The sequence below is a fragment of the Osmerus eperlanus genome, chromosome 18, assembly GCF_963692335.1.
Source record: "Osmerus eperlanus chromosome 18, fOsmEpe2.1, whole genome shotgun sequence".
Lineage (NCBI taxonomy): Eukaryota > Metazoa > Chordata > Actinopteri > Osmeriformes > Osmeridae > Osmerus > Osmerus eperlanus.
The window spans coordinates 11,038,846-11,064,603 of NC_085035.1; the positions used below are offsets into that span (position 1 = coordinate 11,038,846).

The 25,758-nt window shown below is 42.1% G+C and overlaps 1 protein-coding gene across 1 annotated transcript in view; it reads left to right on the forward strand.

Moving 5' to 3' along the window:
- The window catches only part of eng (endoglin), a 109,093-nt gene that overhangs the window by 6,242 nt on the left and 77,093 nt on the right, over positions 1 to 25,758 (forward strand). Inside the window, exons 3-4 of the mRNA XM_062484713.1 lie at positions 12,818 to 12,966; positions 22,007 to 22,126. Of these exons, the coding sequence (XP_062340697.1) occupies positions 12,818 to 12,966; positions 22,007 to 22,126 (269 nt within the window). The remainder of the gene's footprint in view (positions 1 to 12,817; positions 12,967 to 22,006; positions 22,127 to 25,758) is intronic.

The following is a 25,758-nucleotide window of genomic DNA, read 5'->3' on the forward strand; positions in this document are numbered from 1 at the left end:
GCACACACAAAGTCACAGAATCCTCACTCCCAAACGTACAGATCATAACCCAATCAGTGATTTTTGATCAAGCATAGGGGCTTGATGGCCTGTGGAGAAAGGTAAGTTGAGGGAGTGTACTTGCTAGTCTGCGCTATGCAGGGGTGAGAGGCCAGGGGACACTGCAGGCCCCTGCAGAGTGCTGATAAGAGCTTGTTTACCTTCCTGTGGATGGTCAGGCCTCAGTCTATGGCTGCGGAAATGGTGGGACAATAGGTGTGTGCATGTGTGTGTGGCGGCGGGAAGGTGGGGGGTGGGGGTCTTTAACCCCCATCTCTCCCAACCCCCACCATCATGGCTCCTCTGCCCGACCCTTGACACAGTTTACTTTGTACATTAGTTTGAGGCACTGTCTCCGTCTACTTGTGTTTTCCATGTGAAAAATGACTCTCCACAGTTATTGGTAGATTGATATGATCCAGGGCTACTTCATCAAGACTACGTGGTTTATGTTTGACATAGCCATGTACACTGTCTCTATCCCTATATCTTTGTTTGGTACCAAACATGAATGCTTGCAAAACAAGTTTTGATTGTTGATGACCATATGAGGCCATGATTTGAAAAGCCCTTTAGAGCACGTCAGATATTCAAACCCATGAATTGCGGGTCTATAAGCTACCCTATTACGATAGCCAGAGTTGTTTTTAACACCTGTTGACACGTCCTACGTGTCATAGATGCCTTCACCAGGTGTGGTCAAAGAACAAATAACCAGCTAGAAGAAAGGGAAAGAGATTGGGTTTCCTTAAAGTTATTTTTGGGTGTAAAAAGAAAAATGTGATTTACTTCAATCGTACTACAACCAAGACAAAGCAGAAGAAGCTTTTATAATTTCAACATATTCTTAATATTTTTCAACATGCATAAACTTTTAATTGTCCTTTCATGCAATTCTAGTCTTATCAAATAGGGCTCAGTTCCCTGGATTAAATTATTGATTGAAATATCTAACAGCAAATGTAGGTTGGTATACCCCAAGCATAAACTCCATACAACAGCAGATTCATGAGATGCAAAATATGGCTTACAGCAAAACGAATTTATGCCATTTTTCATTAAAAAAATATCTGTCCACCCACACCTGTCAAAGTGAATAGTAGTTGGATCTTTTGAGTCTTTCGGATGACTCAATAGCGAAAGTTACCATTTCTTGTAAATAGCATTTTGCTGGCAAGCCATTGAGTTTTTCCTTGCATGCATCTTTAATGTCAGAGTTTGCCTGTGGGTGTTTCAGTGCTTTTGTGCTGACAAATAAAATAACACTTTAAAACCAAAACTACCAGTTTGTCTTGGAATAAGAAAATGGAGTAGGTCTGATAAAAATAGATTGAGACATAGGGAGGGATGCAGGGAGCACTGTTTATATACCTCATTTACCACAAAACCGCTTAAAGGGATAGGCAGCATTTCCGGGTCAGGAATAGGGGTCTGACTAATTGTAGTTCATATCCCTAATAATTTGTAAATAGGGGGCCGTCACACAACAGCTTCACACGTAGCGTCTCTGTCACTATCCCTTTCACAAACGCATGTACAGTGGCTCATCCACACGTTCACACTCCTTGGTAAACAATGCTACATGCACACACATGTTGACTATCAGAGTTGATTGAGGACTACGATATATTTTATGGAGAGGATCAGGCCGTTGAGTGGACAAACAGGGCCAGAATAACAGGAAACAGGCCTTTACCAGGAGGACAGGCAGTAAAAAGGGATTAGTAACGGGGGAAGATCTACATCTCTCTGTCTGAGATAACCATTGATTAGGGGAAGATGAAGAAAGAGAGTGGCTTTTGGGTGTACCAGTGTCCTTGTTCTTTTGTTCTTTTTCTTTTGTTTGTTCCCTCTTTATGTGGACAATGCCTTGCCTTGCCACTCTGTCCTCATTTGGCAAGCCGTCTAAACATGGCATTTCCTGTTGCCCTCAAGAACGTTGTTGTTTCCTGCCCCCCCACCCCTCCTCGGTTCTTCCCTCCATTTCATTCACCAACCCCTTCCTTCTATGCATTGTATTTGTGTCTTAAGACTTTTTTTGCACACTTGCCCTGAGAAGCTTCAATAGTTTGACAATATTGTGTGCGTTTACATGACCACGAGAAACCCGATTACTAGCAATTGTCGGTTTATGCCAATAATACGATTACTCCGTTTACATGTGTAATTAATTATGCGATTAGTCAATAAACGCGTCTACATGATTATTTTTATTAATCGTTGTATGCTCCACGGACAAAACTTGCACCACCATCATCCTTCTGCAACAAAGTGTTGCCGTGTCTTCCTGTATCGGCCCTACTGTTGTCATTCAATCAACAGATTGAATGAAACTAGTACTACTAGTCTAGCTGGCTTAATATTAAAAACTTCTGCTCTGCGTCTAGCTGGCTATAGCCTACTTGTTACTAAGTAACAACTTTGTTGCACGAGCATGCTAGCACCACAAACACAAGTTAAACACAGTTATACTTTCTCCGACGACTAATTATCTGGCTTATCGTTTGAGGATAGCTTATTGTATGTTATTGTAAAAAGGATGTTACTTCAGGTGGCCTATTTGACGCATAATCAAATGACAACGGCGTTCATGTTACTTTTAATAGTAACGGAAAGTGGAAGACGTCGTAATCTTATAATTCAGGCATCTACGCTCAGTAGGCCTACGCTAGCTCTACCCATCACAAAATGCAGATGTCTTTAATGTATGTGGTTGTTTATTTAGGTAGGCTAAATTAAATAAAATAATACACGCTGTGACTTCAAAACAAGTGGCAGACATGCGCAGTTTCCAAAACCCGCAAGAAGGCCGATTTTGATGCGTGTTTACATGCATCAAAGAATCGAATGATTGGGCAAAAATCCAGGTGTCTTTATCGGGTTGTGAATACGCCGATTAAGACCTTAACTGTTAAGGATAGTGTAACTGGGTAGAGGAGAATAATACAAGGTTAAATATCGGACCAAGTTATTTGTAGTTTAATGTAAGTAATGATGCAATCACAAGATACACAATGAAAACAACACACCAGGATGTTCGTAGTCTAGTACAATGAATCAGTCGATGATGCAACAGCAGTCTCACAGAAACAGAGTCTCAGAATAGAACAAACGAAGGCCTTCGTTGAGAAAGTGGTTGTGACAGAGGTCAGAGAGAGTTCTGCCCACACCAAGTTCTGTCTCCCTGTCCTCGGGAGACAGGTCTTGTACCCCCCAGAGAGGGAGGTCTGTGACAGGCGATTGGTCAGAAGACCGTGGGGTGGGAATGTGGTTGTCCAATTAAATGTCCAGGGCGTTCATGGTGGCACAAGGTGGGCAGTCCAAGGATCTGGGGATGTTTGGAGAGGGAGGGGGCGGAGAAGACCCACAGGTCTACTCAGGGAGGGGGGCAGACAAGACCCACAGGTCTGAGTTAATCCAAGGGAGGGGGGCTCCAGGGAAGGGAGTAGATCGCCCCAAGGTCCTGATGGCGTGCAGGGAGATGGGAGCTGTGCCTCCCAGGAAGGGGGGGGGTCGTGTCTCCAGGAGAAGGGGTGAGGCAGACCAGGCCAGGGTCGATGATGTATGGGGGAAGGTGGGGCAGGGTCTCCAAGGGGAAGGGGTAGATCATCCAGTGTGAAAGGGGGGGGCAGGGTCTCCAAGGGAATGCAGGTGTGAAAGGGAGAACAGGGGCAGGGTCTCCAAGTGAATGTGACCTCAGAACAGAGTATATCCAAACTGCAAGTCAGACCAGCCGGTCTGACTCGTCCTTGAGCAGCGAAGAGTTACTGTCCCAGCATCACCTCTCATTTTGACACTCTGCTCTCCAGAGCTGAATAGCCCACAGTGCTCACACCAGACCCGTGGCGAGCTTTGTCAGATTTGACCCAAGTATAAACAGCTGTAATTCAGACACACTCCGCCCTTCTCGGCCAACAACATATCCAATGCCATACGATTCTGCAGTGTCATGGTGCTGGTTCGGTCTAGCTGTTCGGCCAATCCCCCGATAGCATCTCTAGTAAAGTTCACAAATCGTTGCTGATTATAATATATGTAATTTATCCACTCCATGTTTTTGTTTATCGATGGTAAGATGAACAGTGACTCAAAACCCGCCAGAATCTGATTTCTTGCCTTGAATTCGTCTGGAACTCCTCTTGGTACGCCTATAGCATCTATCCAGATACCAGAGTCAAATCCTTTAATTGCCCTTGTCTGTCTTTTGTTGTGGCCAATACCTCTGTCTGCCATCTTTTCGATCTCATCGGCTGTTCGTGGAATGGCATAGAATGGCATTACAAGCTGAACTGGTGCACATACTCCCTTCCAGTCATGAGGCAATATTGGATACAGCGTCTTCCCACAATACCACCACACATCCGCTCTAGGATAATGCATTTCATTCAGAACTTCGAGTGTGTATCCGCTTGGTGTGTAAGTTTGGTTACACTGGGTTAGGTTGCCAACATCAACGTGCCCTGACAATTTTCGAATACAGGTGTATCTTCCATCATATGGGGTGAAATGGGGTGGCCTTGTCATGGGTACTGAAGGAAACAGTAATTTGACGGTGGTGCAACCTTCTGGGTGTAGCTGGCTGAAAAGTTTCATCAGGCAATTGAACGTTTTTGAATCATCTCTTGGGGTGACAGGAAAAGGTACCGTTCCTAGTAGTGGCCTTGTGGTCCCACAAGCCACACAGTTTTTAACTCTGCAGTTCCGCAGTGTACATCATCCAGTCTACCCACACATTTCTGTCGGCGTATCCTGTTTCAGCTACAATGGTGTCTTTGAGTGTGGTCCGTCCTGAGTTCTGGGCTTTGGTGCTGTCTGGAAATGTGTCTTCTTTCGATATTATGTTATACATTGTTGTTCAATGGGCTCTGTTGTTCTAGGTGGGCATCTGAATGTTTAGATCTGGACTGCAGCTCTGTCTCGGTCTGTCCTCTCCATTAGGTTTCAGGTTTGTCTGTGGGTTTGTCTTCAGGGCAACACAGATCCTTTCTAACTTCCCCCAGAGTTCGGGAGGGGGCCTCCGCAGGTGCACAGTGTGTGAGGTGATGCCAGTGATCTCCATTATTTCCTCTGACTTTCAAGGCGTGGGAGGCACGTTCTGTTATCTGCCACGAACCTGTCCACCGAGGTTCAGTCCACTTTCGTTTGTGTACTTTAACTCTCACCCAGTCTCCAGGCTCTACTGCTGTGTCCTGGTCCTCGGCTGCTTCTTGCTCTGCCTGCCGCACCTGTGTGGACAAAACGTTGGTAAGGTCCGTCAGTGCTTTCATATACTCAGAAGCCTCTATCTTCCACAAGTCTAGAATTGGGCCCCTGCCCCCATCTCTATGCGGTCCTGGCATTGGTCTCCCTGTCAGCAACTCATGTGGGGACAAGTGAGTCTTTTCGGATTGGGAACTTCTCATTGACATTAGGGCTAGTGGTAGGGCATCCACCCATGACATCTTGGTGCCATAGCAGATCTTAGCAGTCTTCCGTTTCAATGTTCCGTTCACCCTTTCTACTATTCCTTGTGATGCCGGATGGTATACTGCCCCAAAGCTGTGTGTTATTCCCAACTGTTGTTCCACTTTTGCCAGGTGTTGGTTTAAACGGGGAATCAGGAACCGGGAATCTCCCCATCGGGCAGGTGAAGGTTTTCTTGTCATTAAATGCCTGGCATGTGTCACATTCTCGTACATAGTTCTCGACTAACTCCTTCATGTATGGATGCCACCAGTCTGTCTCAATGGTTTTTATGGGCTGGTCCATCAGTATTGTCACTAATTTTGCCGGTGCTACTTGTCGTCCGTCGTGTGCTCTCCACAGTCCTTTGTGTATCCACTGGCTCTGTTTGTACACTCCTGCTTCCTTCTGTATCTCCACTAGGTCTTGTGTAGTCAGGGCTGGTCTGATTGGTTCGGCCAGACACATCAATTGCTTAGTGTATCCTCCTGCCACTTTGGCTGCTCTGTCAGCCTCATAATTTCCTTGGCCAACATGATTATTGCTTTTTTGGTGTCCTGGACATTTCATTATGGCTACCCTTGTGGGCAGCAGTACTGCCTCAAGCAGTCTCTTAAGAGCCGTGGAGTGTCTGACAGCGGTTCCATTGGTAGTAAGAAATCCTCTCCTTTTCCACTGCGGCCAATCTACATGCACTGCTCCATGTGCATAGGCTGAGTCGGTGTAGATGTTTGCGGCTTTCCCTTGGCTTAATACCAAAGCCCTAGTGAGCCCGTGGATCTCTGCTGACTGTGCCGATGCCGGTTGGGGAATGATTTCTGCTTCCCAGGTGGTGTGATTGTTCCATTTGCCAGTTCCTTCCTGCTGAACAACTGCATAGGAGGCCACATTTCCAGTGCTTCCCTTGTAGCAACATCCGTCGCTAAACAGTGTCCAGTCCGGGTCTTTTAGTGGTGTGGTGGTAAGGTCTGGTCTTATCTTCAGATCCTTCTGAGACACATATTCACAGTTGTGGGGTATGAGTTCAGCAGGATCCAACTCAGGGGCCATGTTGATGTTTTCAGTCTCGTAGGAAATGTGTGGTGTTGTCAATGTTCCACATATCTTTGCTTTTCGTACGGCAGAGATGGTGAAAGCCCTTGAGGTGAGAAAGGACACCACTCCGTGTGTTGTGTTGACTTTTAGCGGGTGGCACATGACAATGTGTGCTGTCTTTTCGATGGCCTTGGCTAAGGCCGCCAAGTGTCTACCGCACCCTGTTTGTCCCATTTCCACATTACCAAGTCTTGAGCTGTGATACATGAGTACTCTTCTTTTCCCTCCTTTTTCTGAAACAGAACCGCCGTAACAGTACCACCTGTTTCAGAAACATTCAGGTGAAATGTTTTTTGTAGTCTGGGGGACAGAGATGTTCGGCTTGTCCCAGTGCTTGTTTGGTGCGGATAAATGCTTGCTCGGCCTCTGGTGTCCAGACGAGTATTTGTTGGTGTTCCCTGATTCCGGCGGTGTTGAGTATATCCCTCAGTGGTTGGGTTAGGGACACAGTCAGGGATGTGGTTTCGGCTGGTTTCCTGTGGTTCAGAATGGACTCCTTTTGTGAGTTTGTTAGTGTCATGCTGTTGGCTGAGATCAATCTGCCCAGATACGTGACTGTTCTTCTGGCAATCTTTGTTTTTTCCTTCTTCACCTTATATCCTTTTTCCGCCAACACTATCAGAAATCTTCGGGTAGCTTCGAGGCACTTCTCAGCCGAGGTTGCCGCGAGTAGCAAGTCATCCACATATTGGATTATCACTGTTCCTTCGGGCAGGGTAATGTCTGACAGATCATATCGCAACACTAGGTTAAAGATTCCTGAAGATAGGTGTATTGCTGTCCATTGTATGTGAACGCAAACCAGTCCTGGATGTCTTGACGTAGCGGGATGCAGAAGAAGGCGTTTGCCAGATCTATAACTGAGAAGTGGGTTTGTTCTGGGGACAAATTCATGAGTGAGACATATGGATCTGGTACGACCAACAGTCGCGTGTTTGTTACATCGTTGATTGGGCCGAGTTCGACGGCCGTATCACTCCAGCCGTTAGCAATCCGGCAATGGTCTCGCCAATCCCTTCGATCTGTTCTTCTTTGAGTTTGTATTGAGGACGCCAGACTGGTGTGTCGTGTGGATTCTTCAGTGTCATCCCAATCTCGCTGTTCACCTTCCCTACATCATATGGTCCTGTCGTCCACAACTTTTCTGGGACATCCTTTAGATAGTAGTCCGTGTTTGGGTGGTTTGTGTGCTCCCGTCCATGGTCCCTTTCGAGCTCCACTTCTTCCATGTTTCCTTTGTTGTCTTGTGTGTCAGAAATTCTCCACATGTCTCCTGCGGCGTTCACATGTAATTTTGGTGCTGCTGTGGGCAGCCATGTCATCGCCAATGCCTTTTTCAACATTGGACCGAGACACCTTGCTTTTCCTCCTGCTGCAACTGATAGAGTGATGTGGGGTACTGATTCACTGGTCAGTGTGAACCATGCCATTTGGTCAGGTGTTAGTTCACAATACGCTGCGACTCCTTCTTTTCCCACATATATGTCTCTTGATCTTATTTTCTCAGTTTTTCCCTCTTTGTGTGTCTGCCACGCCTCCTGATATACTTCGTCTGGTGCCCGCAGATAGTGGTACGTGCAATGTGGAGGGTCCGGTGGTGGTCCGTATGGATGAAGTTCATTGATCCATGCCTTCCAGTCCATGTATGTTTTGAGCACTCCTTTCGCTTCTTCTGGTGGAGACAGTCTTGTCCAGTATATTTGCGTCATTTCTGTCATTCCTGCTGGTATTTCTGCATTGGTGCCCATGAATAATATCCTCTGGCCATCAACGATTGTCTTTGATGTTTTCTCTCCTGGCATGTACAACGTTAATCCTTGTGTAGAGCAGGTGATGGTAACTCCTATTTTTAGTAGTAAGTCTCTCCCCATGAATGTGCCAGTGTTTGTGAGCCGACTGTGGTGATTAGTGGCTGGGTGTACCGCCACTAATCATTTCTTGTCTTTCAAATTCGGTTATCTTCTTCCTGTCATCCAATGTTACTTCCGTTACATCGATATTCTGAATCAGTCCCCTTTTTCCCCAATCCAGGTATAGATGCACAAATATCTTGCGTTTCTCCTCTATCTCTTTCATGGAATTGGTTGCTTCCAGCCTTCTCCACATCACATCCTTTACTGCCTTCATGGTGGCTAGTCTGGACGTCATCCTTGGAGGTTTCTCCTCCTCTCCCGGTGTTTCTAGATTCTATGATGTCTTCTGGGTCAATTGGGTCACTTGATTCAGTCAAGTCAATGTTGTCTTCAGGGTTGATGGTGTTTCTGGATACAGTCAGGTCGGGCTTGTTGATGTCTCTGGATACAGTCAAGTCGGGCTTGTTGATGTCTGGATACAGTCAGGTCAGGCTTGTTGATGTCTCTGGATACAGTCAAGTCAGTGATGTCTTTTGGGTCAATGATGAACTCTGCTGTGACCCAGTTGATTGTCTTCCTGTTACCTTCAATCGGCCTCAGCCTCTCCAGCAATGCTTTCTGATCGTCGGTCCGCCTCTTCTTCCCAGGCTTCTCTTATCTCCTCGTGCTTTACACGTTTCCGCGGACTTGATTTTTCTTCAGCTGATTGTTTTCTGCCTGGCCAGTGTTTTATATGCCAGACAGGTTTGTATGTCACACAGATTTTAGTTATCCACTTCTCTGGGCGTGCCTGGATTTCACTTGGATTCTCGCCTTTGGTTGTCTTTTGTTGCAGGTATTGTTCCAACGTTGGTGGGTTAGTGGTTTTTCAATGAAATCGGGCGTTGACGCTCGCGTAAGGCATTGTGGGAAGGTGAGCAGAGCGTTGCAAGTTGATTTTCTCAACTTTATGTAAATGAGGAGCGTGAAAACGCTAGCGTTGGCCAATCGGATTGGTTTCTTGTTTCTTGTAACGTAGCAACTGTTGGTCATGGTAAACATTTCTAGGTTTTACAATTTCAAGATGGAGGAGAAACTTATCGTATGTGTCTGCACACCCAGTTCTGTTCAGAACAAAGTTACGTAATGTGACGAGCCTGAATTTAAAGATTACATTAAAATAATAATGCATGGTGCAGGGTTGCCGATGTTGTCAGTGTCCCTGGTGTGTTTTTATACTTTTATAAGTCTAAAATTCAGTCTCGTCACATTACGTGACTGTTCTGTGCCACTGCTAGCCCAGCCTACAAACGAATGGTTGAGTGACCGGTGGCGTAACATGTATTCTACAGTAATCTTGCACAAGTAAAAATTCTGTATTTTTTACAAAACTTTTGTGTAAAAGTGGTATTTTTATCGATATTGTGAGTACATGAACCCTAGTCTTCATGCTTGGCCATGACTACAACAGTGACCTTAGAGAACTACAACTCTGTATTAACTTGTCTAACACGCCCCCGAGCGTGGTGTACTGTGGGAAGGCAAGCGGTGCAGAGCGTTAAAAAACGCTGTAGTGGACACGTACCGTTAGACTATAACTGAGTCATGGAGGATGTACAGTCAACACCAGATTTTTTTTGGCTTAATTTTCTGTTAAAAAATGCAAAAATACATTTATTTATTTTGAAAGAAAATTCAGTCATCAACAAATAAATATTTTTAATGAAAGCATTTTTCATTAAAGACTGCTGGCCAGCAGTCTACAGACCTGCTGGCCAGCAGGGTTGATGTTTGCCTGAACTTCTTGTAGATGGTTGCTCGTCGTCTTCCTCTTGGCCACGTGCTCCTCCTTGTACATATGTCAGCATTTGACCCTGCATTAATTTATAAATACAAAGAAAAAGGATCAGTATAGAAAGAGACAAAATATTCAAACAAAGTATCTTATACCGAAAACAATTATAAACATTTAAAACGGAAAGCATGCAGCCAAGGAGCTCTCCACCTTTATTACTTATTTATAAACTATTTGATAAATCTAATAAAAAATCATAATAGAATGTAAAGTAAAGTAACAGCTAGCTGGCGTCAGTTCCATGTAAAATGCATAGATAATGTTTAACAGTAAAATCTCAATTTAGCTTGCACCTAAGTTATAACATATTTGACTTTGTTAACATTAGCAATAACGTTAGCTAGTTTGAAGTGCATGATTCAATTCAACCCCAGTATTTATTACACATGTACATAACTTTCTGCACAGCTTCTGTTTGAAAGCTAACGTGTTTGAACGTTTAGGCATGCTGCTTCAGATTTCTACACAATGTAGAACACTTGTATTTGAGACAGTTGTATTACCAACGCACATCTAATTGATAGCCAATGAGAAAGGGAGTTGCGCACTCATAGACAAACAAAGAATAGACAAGGAGGTCAGCGGTAGTAGCCTAAATGAAACCTTTGTTTTTAGCTGCATGATTCATTTGTCACATTGCCAGCAACGAAGTTGTCTATGGCTGCACTGCAGCTGCACTGCAGCTACAAAATTTCTCTTACTAATTAAACGCCGCCCTCGAATAAACGCCGCCCTCGAATAAACGCTGCACCAAAAATGAACGTTATTTAATAAACGCTGCAGCGTTTATTCAAAGAAATACGGTACTTGCAAGTGATGCATGGGCATCATCTCGCGGTTTCTTCTTTCTTTTCTCTGCTCATGACTCCGGCTGTCTTTTCGAGGCCATTTCCCAAAAAGTTGGCTATGACTATGATGATTTTTCATTAGGCTATTTTTTGTGCCCCCTCAGCACTTGGTGCCCTACACACAGCGCGTAATGCGCGTGGTGGGAGCGGCGACACTGACCATGATGTTGGTACTTTCATCCACAATCAACGTGTGGACACAGAGAGATAATATCAGAAAGCTTCACCAGCTTACCTGGACCATCGCTTGTGTCCGTTTGATTGATTTCATCAAGCCATTTGTGTTTAAATGTAAAACTGCCCTTTTTTCGGGGCGCCTGTAAATGTAACGTTCTTGATTTTCGTTTAGCCATTGCTGCGTTGCTAGTCAAACTTGAGCTGAGCGCAAAATGGACGTTAGATAGAATGTTCAAATGTAACATTATTATTGTAATTGTATTGTTATTGGCTGAGTAGCTTAGAGTGACATTGAAACGTATGAAGTGGGCTTCGCCGCATTTGGCCGATCAACTGAACATTACTAGTTTTTCAAAAATAATAATTTCAAAAATACTGATTTTATTTTGTGCGCGGTCTGAACAATCTAGTGCGCTGGTCCTTCAACTGGTCTGCGCGGCCGTGCATGCACGCAGCTTAGAGGGAACATTGCCTCCATTCCAAACGAATTATTTGGAAGGCCAGAAAAAAGCCTTTCCCATCATCTCACCACAAACACCTGGGGCCTCATGTATAAATGATTGCGCAGCTTTCATACCAGAAGATGGCGTACGGCCAAAACTTCACAGTCAATGTGAGATTGACCGCACGTGAACGAGCCACTGACCACGCCTTGCCTCCTCCCATAAATGAATATGCAGAAGGCCTATAAATGCGCTCCTGAGGTCATTTGTTTGTCTGAATTAAAATGGCTAAACACGCAAAAACAGACTGTGAGATCGAGGTTCTAACAACAGAGGTGGAGGCGAGAAAATGTGTCCTGTTTGGCGGCCTGTCATCAGGTATTAGCAACAAAAGAAAGTCGGCGGAGTGGAAAACTGTCACTATTTGCGCCCTTTCTTGTTTTTAACCTGTAGCACTTTGAGATTTAGATAAATATAAAGTGCATTACGAATACAATTATTATTTTTGTTATAGGGCCGTAAATGCTGTGGGTTCGGAGAACCGGACCATGGCAGAGAAATTTTCAGTTAGAATTCGCCATTTTACAGAGCCAGACAAAACTTTGCGGACGGTCCGCACATTCTCACGTCTGCTCAAAAGTTTCCGTGACGGTCCGCACATTCTCACGTCTGCTCAAAAGTTTCTGTGACGGCCCGCACATTCTCAAGTCAAGTTAATTTTTTATACATCACACCGTGTGTGTGAAAACCAGCGTACACAAGCTTTTCGTGCGTACGCAACGTTTATACATGAGGCCCCTGGAGTTTGCTACATGCCTCTGGAATTTTGACTTGAACGATGTTCCATATGGTCAGATGAAATACAATTGTGCTTATTAGCACAATTGTGCTGTGATGCGTTGGTGATTATGATATATTTACATGCTCTTCTTAATTGAGCTTATTCTATGGAACAAAATGGATATCCCACTTTCCTCTGTAACCCTTCCTTTCCTCTGTAATCCCCATCTTCCTTCCTTGTTGGTATACACAGGATATCCCCACTCAGTTTCACCTAAATGTGCTTCCCCCATTCCCTCTCGCCAGCTTCCAGCCAGACATGCAAGCCGGTGGATCTGCTTGCCAGTCAGACCCCATGGATCCAGGTGCGAGAAATGACCATCGGCTGCTGGACGGCCTTTATCAGGGACGACAATGTTGAGGTGCATATCCTCAACCTGCATATCAGTCCTGGGGTAAGGAAATACTCTAAACTCCTACCTGTGTACTCAACAAATTAAATTTACTGTACACTAGAGTTCAATCTCAAACCTCTACTAAAAACATAATGCTTCTTATAGTAAAGTTACTTTACAGCACTACAGTATGACTGAGCTACAAGCCAATACCTTTTTGTCTGCAGACACCAGAATATCACAACAATATACCTGAAACTCTCACTAGCAAGAATAACTCTGAATCCCTGTCCATTATATAGGGAAGGTGGACTGTATTCTGTGAGAATGTGTTTGCCATTGATACCATATGACTGATGCATTAGGTTTCCCATGTTGCAGTGATGACACATTCTCAGGAAAACTCTCAGTGAGAGTTTCAGGTATATTGTTGTGATACAAGGGTGTCACCAGTGTGTATTCAACACTGGTGACACCCTCCTGGCGTCAGATTGATATCTGCACATGCCAGACATGAGATGGAGCCGGAGGTTTCCCCAGTTGATAACTAACTGGGCTTGTTTCATGCTACCTTTGCAGTGTGAAAACAAGCCTGCCATACTCTACGGCTCTATCTGTGATGGGAATAGTGCTATTTCCATGGGAGATTTAAGTGAATGTGATATTGAGATTGCAGATATGGTTGAAGTTATGGCATCTGATTGTAAGGGCTAGATAAGTGAGAAGCAGACTGTAAACTATTTCAAAAAAGACAACATTTGATTTTGGAAGAACTTTTTCTGAGTGTTTGGGAGGCTACTTCCATGCTCAACTTTATTTTTCACCTTCTGAATCAGAATCAGAATAGGATTTATTTGCCATGAAAATTTGCACAGACAAAGAATTTGCTTTGGCAGGAAGGTGCATAAAATAAACATATAGGGACCTAAAATTTAAATATGTGGACTATCTATACTAAGGGTACATAAAATAGCAGTATTAAGTGGAATTAGAATTAAATAAAATATACAATAAAATATAAGTTCCTTCCTTCCTATAAGTCCTTCTGACTGTGTCTGACTAAGCAGCATTAGTTTATTCTTCTTTATCATTGTCCACTCTATTGCTCTCTTTCTCTCTCTCATTTCACAAATGTCTCACTATAGAGACATATTGCATTATCTGAGGATGCCTGCCTGAATCTCTACCTCTTTAAAATGTATGAAACCAAAAGTCCTGTACCCTCAGGCACTTGTCCAGACCAGATGAAAAATGTCTACCATGTGGCATCTGATATCTCTGTGAGCATATTACGTACCTGGGAAGTAAATGGAAAGCATTCCTTGTTACAAACCCACTGTGTGAAGAACATAGCTAAACAAATGGTAAATGGTACTCAAGTGCTTTACATTTTTGCCTGTCATTCACCCATTCACATACATTCACACACCGATATCGGCAGAGTTGCCTTGCAGGGCTTTTGCCTGCCTCTTAGTAGCAACTTGGGGTTCAGTGCGTTGCTCAAGGACACTTTGACACATGGGTAGGAGGTAGGGGTGGGCGGTATACCGGTATTGCGTTGTGCCATGATATGGATTTTGCCATGTCATGGATATTACGATATATTAATAAATGTATTTAGTAAAGTGTTTCTGTTTGGTAGTGTAAGTGATACTGCCTAGTGGGCTAGTCCAAATTTGGAAGGGGGCCTCTTCTGTTGTTTGGAAATGGTTTGGTTTCAAGTTATCTGACATCGACCAACAAACAGTAGCCTACTCTGTAAGTTGTGTCATCGAATTGTGCTAGCCAAAGGTGGAAACACTAGCAATCTTTTTCACCACCTGAAAGCCGTGCATGTGCGCGAAAATGAATCTTCCAGAATGCGTTTGATAAATCCAATGCCAGGTTGGTTAGAATTGTGAAATGTTTATTGTAGGCCAACAGAATCGAGTATTCAGCCATGTAATAATTGTTTATAGCTAGAGCTAACTCACTACAAATATTTGAGTTTTCTTGCGATCCCATAAACGTAGGCTACTGTTGAACGCGTAGGTTACTGAGAAGTCACTCTTCCGTGGCAATTAAACACTGCAAAATTTGGAAAATTCAACTCGGGACACACCGGAGTTACCCAATCCAAATCCGTCCAAGTGCGGTAGATTAGCCGCTGCAGTGCGGATTGCATTGTCATGACATTTTAAGAATAACTAATATATTGTGATATATACTGATACCGTCAGTGCTTACGAATTATACCGCGATAAACATTTTAGGCCATATCGCCCAGCCCTAGTAGGAGGCTGTTTTCTTTGTGAAATCTGAGGAAGAGAGGTGGACAGAGATGAGTTTAAGTAATTGTGCTTGCTACTACGTTTTATAATCCGCTTAGATAATGAAACAACGGTTTGTGTGTGCATGAGATTGTGTGTAAGTGTGCACTGGGTATGTGTGTGTGTGTGTGTCTGTGTATGCAGTGAAGTCATGGACAGAGATTGGCCTCAAAGCTGTGCGAGCCCATGGACATTCCATAGAGCTTGTGTATCCTGCTCTCCTGGGGGGTTGCGTGGATGTTTGCTAGGAGAAAACAGAGGCTATGGAATTTCTCAACACAACACTCTTATCAGGCCGAGCCATATTAAGTTAGTGGCAGATGCAAAAGTGGTTACTGAACCAATTAAAGACAACATTAGTAGCTTGAGACATGAAATGGTTTGTGAATTAAGATTATCTGTTCTCTGTCTCCCCCCCCCTCTCTCAAGGCCTAACTGTTTGTCTGCCAGACTTTTTTTTTCTTTCTTTTCTCATCCCCTTTTGTGGTCCTCTCTAAAATGTAATTCAAGACTGTCCAGAGAGTGATAGATCTTACCGTCACACTTCTTCACAAGAACATTCACTCCACAATGGATCAAACAAACTTGCCTCCCCCTTTTCCATGATTTAATAAGTTCATTACGCAGCTGTAAACAACAATGCCAGAACATGCATGTCCTCTGCTTGGTGGGGTTAGGTAGGTACAAAGGTGTTCAAGAGAAGGGAGTGGGTCCAGAGGGGAAGTGAGTCTGGCTTGGCAATCGATCCATAGCCAACGATTAGAGGGGGGCCAAAGAGGACAGAGATTGAAAAATGAAAGGTGGGAGAAAGAAGGTGTCAAAGGGTGATATCGAGGGGGGAACGGGAGTGAGGAAGAAATCAAAAGAGAGGGAATAGGAAGGATAGTGTCAAGTCTAGCCAGAAGGGAGCGAGACAGGGCAGGAGAAAGGGGGGAGCTGTTGTCCAGAAGTCCATTGATGTCACACTCTGGCATGGATGTCGGAGGTTTTGGCACAGAGCCGAGACTGGAGCACTGGAGCCGGCTCCTGGTAAGGGAAGAGAGTCAAAAGAATAACGGGAAGCTGTTATGCATCAGCAAAGTCCCCTAAGAAAAATGGCTGTCGCGAAAGAGGGAAAAAACTTCTGAAGAGGAAAACAATTGTATCTTTAAAGCACATGACCAAAAATAGCAAGGGTGAATGATCAGGGACGGCAATGGTCCGCTGTTCATTGTTCCGTCTCAGAAAGTGAAAGGGGGATATGGATGGAGGAGTGGAGAAAGGAATGGGGAAAAAGTTGAAGGAAGAAAAACATTTAGAGATGGATTGGAATGATTTTTTAAACTTGTTAAGGAGTAGCATTACTAATAATATGTGAGCATTCAAAAGTGGGCATTACAGCATATTTGTGATTCGAACATTCCAATTGAATGTTAAACAGTGGTGTGAATAAAAGTCAGTGTTTTACACATTAATTAGTCAGCTATATTTTACCTTTTTGACTCTCAATAAAAAATGAATGTATGAAAACTCCACACGCTAGATAACAGGAAATATGAATCACACACTCTTGAATGCATTTTATCTTATATATTTTATCCAGTTAGCAGACATTTTTTTTAAATAAAAGTGACACACAACATACCAAGTTTGGTTGAAATATCTGTTTGTTCAGGAGTAATAAGCATATAAAGTGTTTTTCTGGTATAGCGCCCCCACATGGCCGACTAGTGCCATGTGGAGGCACCCTCTACTCAACATGGCAACCATGGATCCCAAGTTTGGTGACAATCAGACAAATGGTTGCTGAGATACGCTTGCATTTCCTGTTTGGTGGCTTCGCAGCTGCATTTCATGATTTGATGCAGCTGTAATGGAGAAATGGTTGTGCAAATTCTTTCCACTCAAAACCAAAATAAAATCTGAATGGTGACATTTGCGCAATCAGTCTCTATCGCTCATTTGCAGGTCACGTAAATGATAACCTATAATGTCACCGTGTGGAACAATTCACCTGTGTGGGCGCCCTGATTTTAGTTTGTGAGCTAGGCAGACTACTGCCTTGGCTGGGAGGGTCTCCCACTCAGAAGCAAAAGAGCTAGTTTGTGCGATAGACTAATGCATTCTGCAGAGAAGGGAGACTGCTGTTGGTCACGGTTTGGAATGGAACCGTTTTTTTTTTTTTTTTACTACGTAGTTAAGGTGGCAGGCTTAAGCGGCCGCCTTAACTGAAAAGTGCTGCGGGAAACCCTGCATTTAGTAAAATCTGTCGCACTATGAAATGCTACCAAATTAACCACAACTTATTAATGTAGGTACAGACCTGTCACCCTGACCTGTGGTAATGAAGTATTTTGAGCGCCTGGTGCTGGCACACCTCAAATCCATCACAGATGGATTTTCTGGACCCCCTGCAGTTTGCCTAAAGAGCCAACAGGTCCGTAGACAACACAGTAAATATGTCCCTCCACTTCACCCTCCAGAACCTGGACTCTCCGGCATCCTACGCCAGGATCCTGTTTGTCCTCGTCCTCGTTTCCGGTGTCCTCGACCTCTTCCTTCACATCAGGGCTGGACTGGCCATCTGGCATACCGGGCATTTGCCCGGTGGGCCAACACACTTTTGGGCCGAATTGACAATATAATTTGGTCCGGCCCATAAAGAACTGACAGCAGCCCATTGGTTAATTTTCTTTATTGGCACTGGCCTGACCCAATCAAATCCAGGAACCCCCTTCCCCTGATTCATAATAGGTGTATTCGACTTCATGCAGTGCCAGCGGCGTCGACAGCTGGCTGCAGGTGGCTGCCTTGAATCTGAGAATGCCATTGGCTGCTTCAAGTCAGCCGGGCTGCAGGCGGCTGCAGACGACGCCGGCGCTGCATGAAGTCGAAAGCACCTACTATCGTCTCCCGCAGGCCCTGAGACACGAGCTGTTGGCTAATGCTTATGCTGGTTTAGCATCGTTAAAGTTTTGCATCGCTAAAATGTAGAAACGACCACCAAGCGCAAGGAAGTTGCAGAAAAGTTAAGGGAGAAAAATATTTAAAAAATCTACAGGAGAATGCCACAAAATGTGCAAAAATTTCGAACATGTTTGGGGGGCTTTAGCTGCTTCAACATTCAGCATTACCTGTAGAGGAAGGAGAGGTGGCTGGCTCAGAGAGGCAGAAACATACTGACAGGGTCAGGGAAGAAGCCGAGGAGTAGGAGAGTGATAGGAGCGAGTGAGGAAAAGATGGAAGAAAGAGTAGTTGACGACGTGGTAAGGAGTAGGCAAATTAACTCTCAGGAAGGGAGGGAGGCTGTGTGTGTGTGTTATGTGCGCCTTACGTCATAACTGCAAAAATCCAATAACATGAATAATACTGAATGAAGTACTGAAGGGGAAGATTATGGGAATATACCACACAAAATAAATGATCTATCTAGCTAAATTGGAGGACACAGTACTACTAGGTTACCCTATTTTAACCACTGCGGCCACCAAGCATAGGTAACATGGTATCAAAAGGTATCTGTATGGTAATAATCCAGTGCTGTTCAGAGGGCCATGCAGCTTTCCACTGTTACTTGTACGAGAGTATGGGCATTGTGTACTATATGGCCTCCAAATCGTCAATAAAAAGTGAGTGAATACACTGCTTCTCTTGTATTGATGCTCTTTTCCAGGGCATATACTACTCTCAGCAAAAAATACTCTAAAATACCATAAATATACAAATCATAAGAATTAATTATTTATTTAGTGTAAGATCAACAGATATGTCTTGAGACCCCTCTTGAAGGATCCAAAACTATCACATGAACGCAGAACACTAGGCAACTCATATCATAGAATGCACGCATATATTAAGAGGACTGTCTGCAGGGAATGTGTCTGACCAATCACGGTGGGTGTGGGCCGCCTGGGCCAAAAACGCCAGGGCCGATTTGTTGTCCCAGTCCAGCCCTGCTTCACATCTCTCTGGATACATTGTTCCAAAACTGAATGAACTGACTCAGGCCCTTTTATCTATCTATTGAAGGTTCTGATTGGTATGTTATACATTTTGACTCTTAGTGTTTCCACCTGGGTAATTGTGTGCTAATTGTGCCCAAGCTGTGCTGACATGAGTGAACAATATTGAATGCTAGTGATTTCTAATTGACCACATGGTGTAGGCAATTAGAAATTAAGGGATTTGTGTGTAGAGTTTTTCAGTGACAGTTCAACAAATCTGACTTGTGTCAAAACAGGGGAATCGTGTTCATAGTTTAGGGATATGGGTTTGTGTTTTTTAATAAATGGCATTATGGTTTTGACATTTCAGTTCAAAAGCCTGGTTATAGTGTTTAAGCAATCAAGAAAAACTGTAATATTCCTCTTTAGATCCCCAGCTATCAGCCTGTTGAATCCAGCCCTGCCTTGCTTTCTGTTCGACTCAGTGAGGAGAACATGTGTATAGGAAACAGCCTTTTAGCTACCACATACAGCAGATCCAAACAAAGCCATTTTGTCTCCCAAATACACTCTCCTTCCCTCTGTCTCTCTCACACACACACCTACTGTATCAATTCACATTCACATTTTCTCACAAGCACAGTCTCAATCACTTTTGTTCTCTTTCACTCAGAGAGGAGGCGGCCAGGTGGAAATGTACCTTTTCTAGAGATTATAGGAGGGGATTTGGATGAGTAGCAGGATTTATACTGGAGCCAAGTTTTCCTGCAGGGGTGTGTGACGATTATTTGTGTTAAGTTTCAGGAATCTTCAACTGGTTTCATGGATTGTGGACAGTGTCATATAATGCTGGACTCTTTTCATGGCTTCTGGTTCTATAAGTGATTTAATAGACACAGACAACTGACCAAGACTGAACACAAAATAGGAGGGACTTAAATACTAAACCAAACAAGACCAGGTGAAAGCAACAACACTAAGGAGAACATCAACAGACATTCAACAAGACAGATGAACCTAACACAGAACACAGGAACACAGGGCAGGCCGTGGGCATGGCAAGTATAGACCATGCTTATACTTTTACAGTTTTTTTTTATTGCTAAAACACTAAACCCCATTCTCTGAATCAAATGTTCAGTGGCCTTAACCCATTTCTCGAATCAGTCACTCTTTTGGCAAAACTCTAAACACATTCTCACTGACTAAACATTTTTTACACTGTGATGCACTTGTGTTGCATAATGGTAAACACAGGCGGCAAACAGTAAAAACAACTTCAGCACTGTCATCTTTGAAACACAATGACAAAAAAAAATTCACACTTGTTTCAAATGATGTGATCCTCTGGCCGGTCCCAGTACAAAGACGTGCTGGTGGGGCATAATAACCGTAAATCTCACATTGACTTTGCAGTTGCACATTTTAGTTTACTGTTAAATAATTTTCATTTAGAGTTGTCTTTGTTCTTTGGGATTTTGCAGTTGGACTACTGTATTTTCATGCAAGTGCTGAATATAAAGATATACAATACTGTATTACTTAAAGTGCTTACAGTATGCAATTTATTCACAGTACTACAGTAAGTTGTGATGTTATACTTTCTTTATTGCAAAATGTGTGTTTTTTTGTGTTGTGTGAAATGATTGATCCATAGTATTTATATATTGATTTTCTGTGTTCATGATCTGAAAGCATTGTTTGATTTTGAGCACAGGTTAAATGGTTTAGGGACGACTGTTTGATGTTGCCAGAGGTTTTGGAAATGTAGTTTGGAAGATTTGGTTTTGTGTTTACAGTTTTGAGAAAATGGGTACCCGTTTCAAGAAATGTGTTATAGCAATTGTGAAAAACTGTAACATGTTTTTCTACTGATGACACACCACAGAAAGGTGTAAAAACAGGGCTCTTTTCTACAATGCAATACTATAACCCAGCCAGAAAAGAAGACGGTGTTAGATTCAATTTGTTTATCTTGAAAGCCATCTGTTAGCCCTGCGCAGTGTCATTATTGGATTGCTATAGAGTCATTGTGTTTTGGATCACTGTCCCTGGCGCTCAGAAATGTAATAACCCTGTTGAAGCTCTTTAAGTGTGGAAGCGTAAATAACATTTATTATGTTCCTACCTCTAGGTTGCAATCCACATTTTGTGAAAAACATTTACTTGACAAACTTCAGTTGCTCAAAAAATTAAACAGAAACAGGAGGAAAATACCTTTAACCCTTGTGTTATCTTCGGGTCATTGTGACCATTCAGTCATTTTGACCCCCCCACGTGTTGCGACAACTTTACCTCATACAAAAATAAAGAGAAGCATTTTCTTTTAACCGTCTGGCTGTCTCACACCCCCCACAGCGCGAAGGTTAAAAGAAAAGGCTTTTTATTTGTTTTTGTATTGGGTAAAGTTGTCGCAGCACAACAATGGGTCGTTGTGAACCTTCGGGTCATTGTGACCCGAAGGCAGCACAAGGGTTAAACTTGCTTTTCCCTGTGTGATTTTGAAAAAATTTTAATACTGGCTGATAAAACACACGTATCTAGGTTAAGTCAAGAAAGCAGGATCCTGGAATTTGATCTGGTGCGAAGATGTTTATGCATTTTTATATTTTTGTCTTTACTTAGCGGAAATGAACGGCACTCGGCGCTTCTAATGATTAACACAAAAACAATCACACCCTGTGAAAAGGTCTAGAATCTTTAAAGGTAGATTTCTCTGCTACAACATTCTAGGTTTACAACATTCAGATACGCGTATCTTCTCCAACAACTCTTATTTATTTGAGATTCTGTGCTGCAAGTGATTTCATGCTGGAGGAAATGTGTAATTAATAAAATAAAATAATGGAATTTCATCTTCTTCCCCAGGCTATGTTTAGTGTCAACGCAAGCCTTGCCAGACCAATGCATCTCATCCTCACAACAGACTCAAAAGACACAAAAGGCATTCATGTTGCCATCAGCGCGAATGAAAACGTCAATTTTTCTGTGAGTACTTGACTACTTTTCTTTCAAATAGATCATCCTTTGTCTGCATTTTTTTTTCTTTCGTAGAATGCAAAGGATTCTGAATTGCAGGCATCACAAACTCTGAAGATAAATGTCAGTTTTTTAATGCTTATCAAATTAAACAAATTAAACATATCAACAGAAATGGGTTTCATAAGTATGGTGAGAGTTTTTCTGACTTAAAGTATTCTACTCTTGCCATTTGAGCAGCTCCCTTGTTTGGACTTGAGAAGGCTATACATCCTAAACTGCCTCTTGCTAGCTTGAGAAGGGTCTCTAAAACAAGATCAGCTGTTTGACAGGGACCCAACCGCAGCTGTGCAACACTCGAAGCCAGTTTAGAGGAGCAATTAGCCTTGTTTATTTGGCTTGACAGTACCCAAAGGGTCTGTATTTCTGTATTTTACATCAGCACTTATAATACAAAAAATTGCTTATGGACACTCAAGAGTGGCCGGAAATAAGGATCCAAAGATATATAATATATTATAATAAGGATGTCAGGGCATGTTCATCTTTAAACTTCAATACTAAGTATATTCCAAATTATATTTACAGCTCACGTGTGAAGACAAGTGCAGCTTAAAAACTTCTAATAGTTTTTGTCACAGATAAATATTTTTTTACATAAAGCATCCATCTCCACTTTCTGAGTGAGGCTTTTGTTATTGACTGTAGTCTCAAAGTGAGATGAAAACCTTTCTTCCATGCTAAAAGGTCTGTATATCAAAGTATTTTTCTAATGGACTGGAGTCCATTCCTTGGTAACACTTTATAATAAGTCAACGCTTTTTGGCATTTACAAGGTGTTAACTAATAGTTAGTTAATCCTTTATAAAACATTTTGAAACATTAACAATACATTATTAAATAGTTAATAATCTTATTATTAAACACTATGTTGATCATTAATAAACACTGTTAAAAATTATGCATTTTATTCATAATACAATTCATAAGGTGTTTGATAACTGCATTATCATACTTTATACACAGCTTGTTAATATAGTTGCAAACCAGTAGTTTAAAAGGTGTTAATGGTACATGAGCTGGTATAGAAAGCATTAGCAAATGGTGAACAAACCATTTACATTACCTTTATAAAGCATGAGTAAATAACTAACAACATATTTACTTATGTCTTTAATTAATGTATGCCAAGTCGAATACAGGATGTACACTATGCTTTGCAGATATCTTAACAACTATTTTATAAAGACTTACTAATGATGCAACTTCTGATTAGTAATGCAAGTTATAAAGCATTTACTAACTGTTAGTTAAGGCTTTTGCGTGACCTAATCTAAAGTGTGAACTATTTATGCCTTATTAAGCATTTATAGAAAGACTATAGGCCTATAGATGTTGTGTTTTTGTTTTTTAGAAGAAATAGCTGTTAATTTATTTACCTGGGTAATAAAATAGTATTTTATTTCCATTAAGAAGCAATACAGTAGAATTGGTATAAAAGTTGGTTACCCGAAGCTGTATTTTATTTTCCAAAAATGGCTGTAATAAACTGCAAATGTTTAGCTATTCCTCGACAGGTCTGTAAACGCCTTTGAAAGCAGAGATTTGTTAAAACGTTTAAAATCGTTTTAAAAAATTGAGGCGACAAAGCGTTTGCTGACCTGTCGAAGAGTAAACATTTGGTTTCTTATATACTAGCTACAACAATACGTGGGAAGATCCCAAATCAAACACGGCGAATCTGGAGCAGACGCCATCTTGTCAGAGCAATCAGATGCACTTGTACTGGTAACGTCACTACATCTCCAAGGCAACATATCAACAACTCTTTTGAGAATGTCTTCTGAACCAATAAGAACAGCATATTGGTTCAATTGCAACAACAGTACGAGCGTTCTGATTGGCTAATGGGTAGTCATGCCAGCCGCGTATTAAGTCTTTATATATATCTATGCGCGTATTGACCTCATCTGCGGTCTGATACGTATTCTTATTGCCCTCTGCTGATGTCATCTTCAAAATGAGCGAGATCGAGGAGTTTTACTATCCAGATGACAATGAAGACATCAACAGCGACGAGGACATTCTTAACTTTCTAAAAGAGCAGAAAAGTGTGAACACAAAGAGATAAACGACAAGCGCTAGGCAGATTGCTAGGTTTGGTTGCTCAGATTTCAGTTGGTTGCTAGGTGCTAACACCTGAAACACACCGTGAGAAGACGAGTAGAGCTGAACAAAACTACATGTTTTAAATGAAAAGAGCTAAAAATGCCATATAATAAACAACTTACTAACCTCGACCGTTCAGTCATGCCGGGAAATATCAAAATGAGGTTTTAACGTATCGACCGCTGTCACTCTCGGCTAGTAGAGCTAAGTAGTTAGTAAGACACATGCCTGTCATTACTTCAATAAAATAGTCATTTTGTGTATCACATTGTGTTGTGTCTGTTTCCTTTTGAGAAACGTATGTTCAGCCTTTGTGAATGTGAGGTTCGAGAATGGACAAGAATACCTTAATAAATAACTTATAAATGTTTAATAAGGCAGAGATAGTTCACACTTTAGATTAGGTCACGCAAAAGCCTTAACTAACAGTTAGTAAATGCTTTATAACTTGCATTACTAATCACAAGTTGCATCATTAGTAAGTGTTTATAAAATAGTTGTTAAGACATCTGCTAAGTATTAGTGTACATCATGTATTCGACTTGGCGTACATTAATTAAAGACATAAGTTAATATGTTGTTAGTTATTTACTCATGCTTTGTAAAGGTAATGTAAATGGTTTGTTCACCATTTGCTAATGCTTTCTATACCAGCTCATGTACCATTAACAGATTATAAACTACTGGTTTGCAACTATATTAACAAGCTGTCTATAAAGTATGGTAATGCAGTTATCAAACACCTTATGAATTGTATTATGAATCAAATCCATAATGTTTAACAGTGTTTATTAATGATTAACATAGCATTTAATAATAATCTTATTAACTATTTAATAATGTATTGTTAATGTTTCAAAATGTTTTATAAAGGGTTAACTACCTATTAGTTAACACTTTGTAAATGCCAAAAAGCGTTGACTTATTATAAAGTGTTACCCATTCCTTTAGTTCTTTTCACATTGAAAAAGCATACTTCTCTTTCAAGACATTTTCAAGATTTTTTCAAATCCAGTTAGACGGCGAGCCTTCTGGCAGTTGGTGCTAGAAACTGAGAGAGCCTGGTGCTTGTCTCTGCATGTTTTGCTCAAGGAAGCTACTATATGCCAGACCTTGCCAGACTGACCGTGTCTGCGACTTAAAAATAAGTTTGTCCACATTTATTGCGGAACATGACTTGTCATTCACAATTTCGCCACCACTGGTCACCCTGTGTAGAAAATGTTAACATACAGCCGTAATACTAGAAAATAAATGGTGTCATTGAAGGTAACATCAACATCAACTCTGGTTATCAACATTTTATTGTCGACTAACAATGATCACATCGTTGTCCCCAGTCAGAAGTTTAAACACACAGGGACATCATAAACATTCAATGGTCTGATAGATCCAGTTATCCAGGCAAAACATTTATTGTTCTTCATTTATTGTCAGGGCACGGTCCAAGTAGGCCTATTGCAAGTATGAGA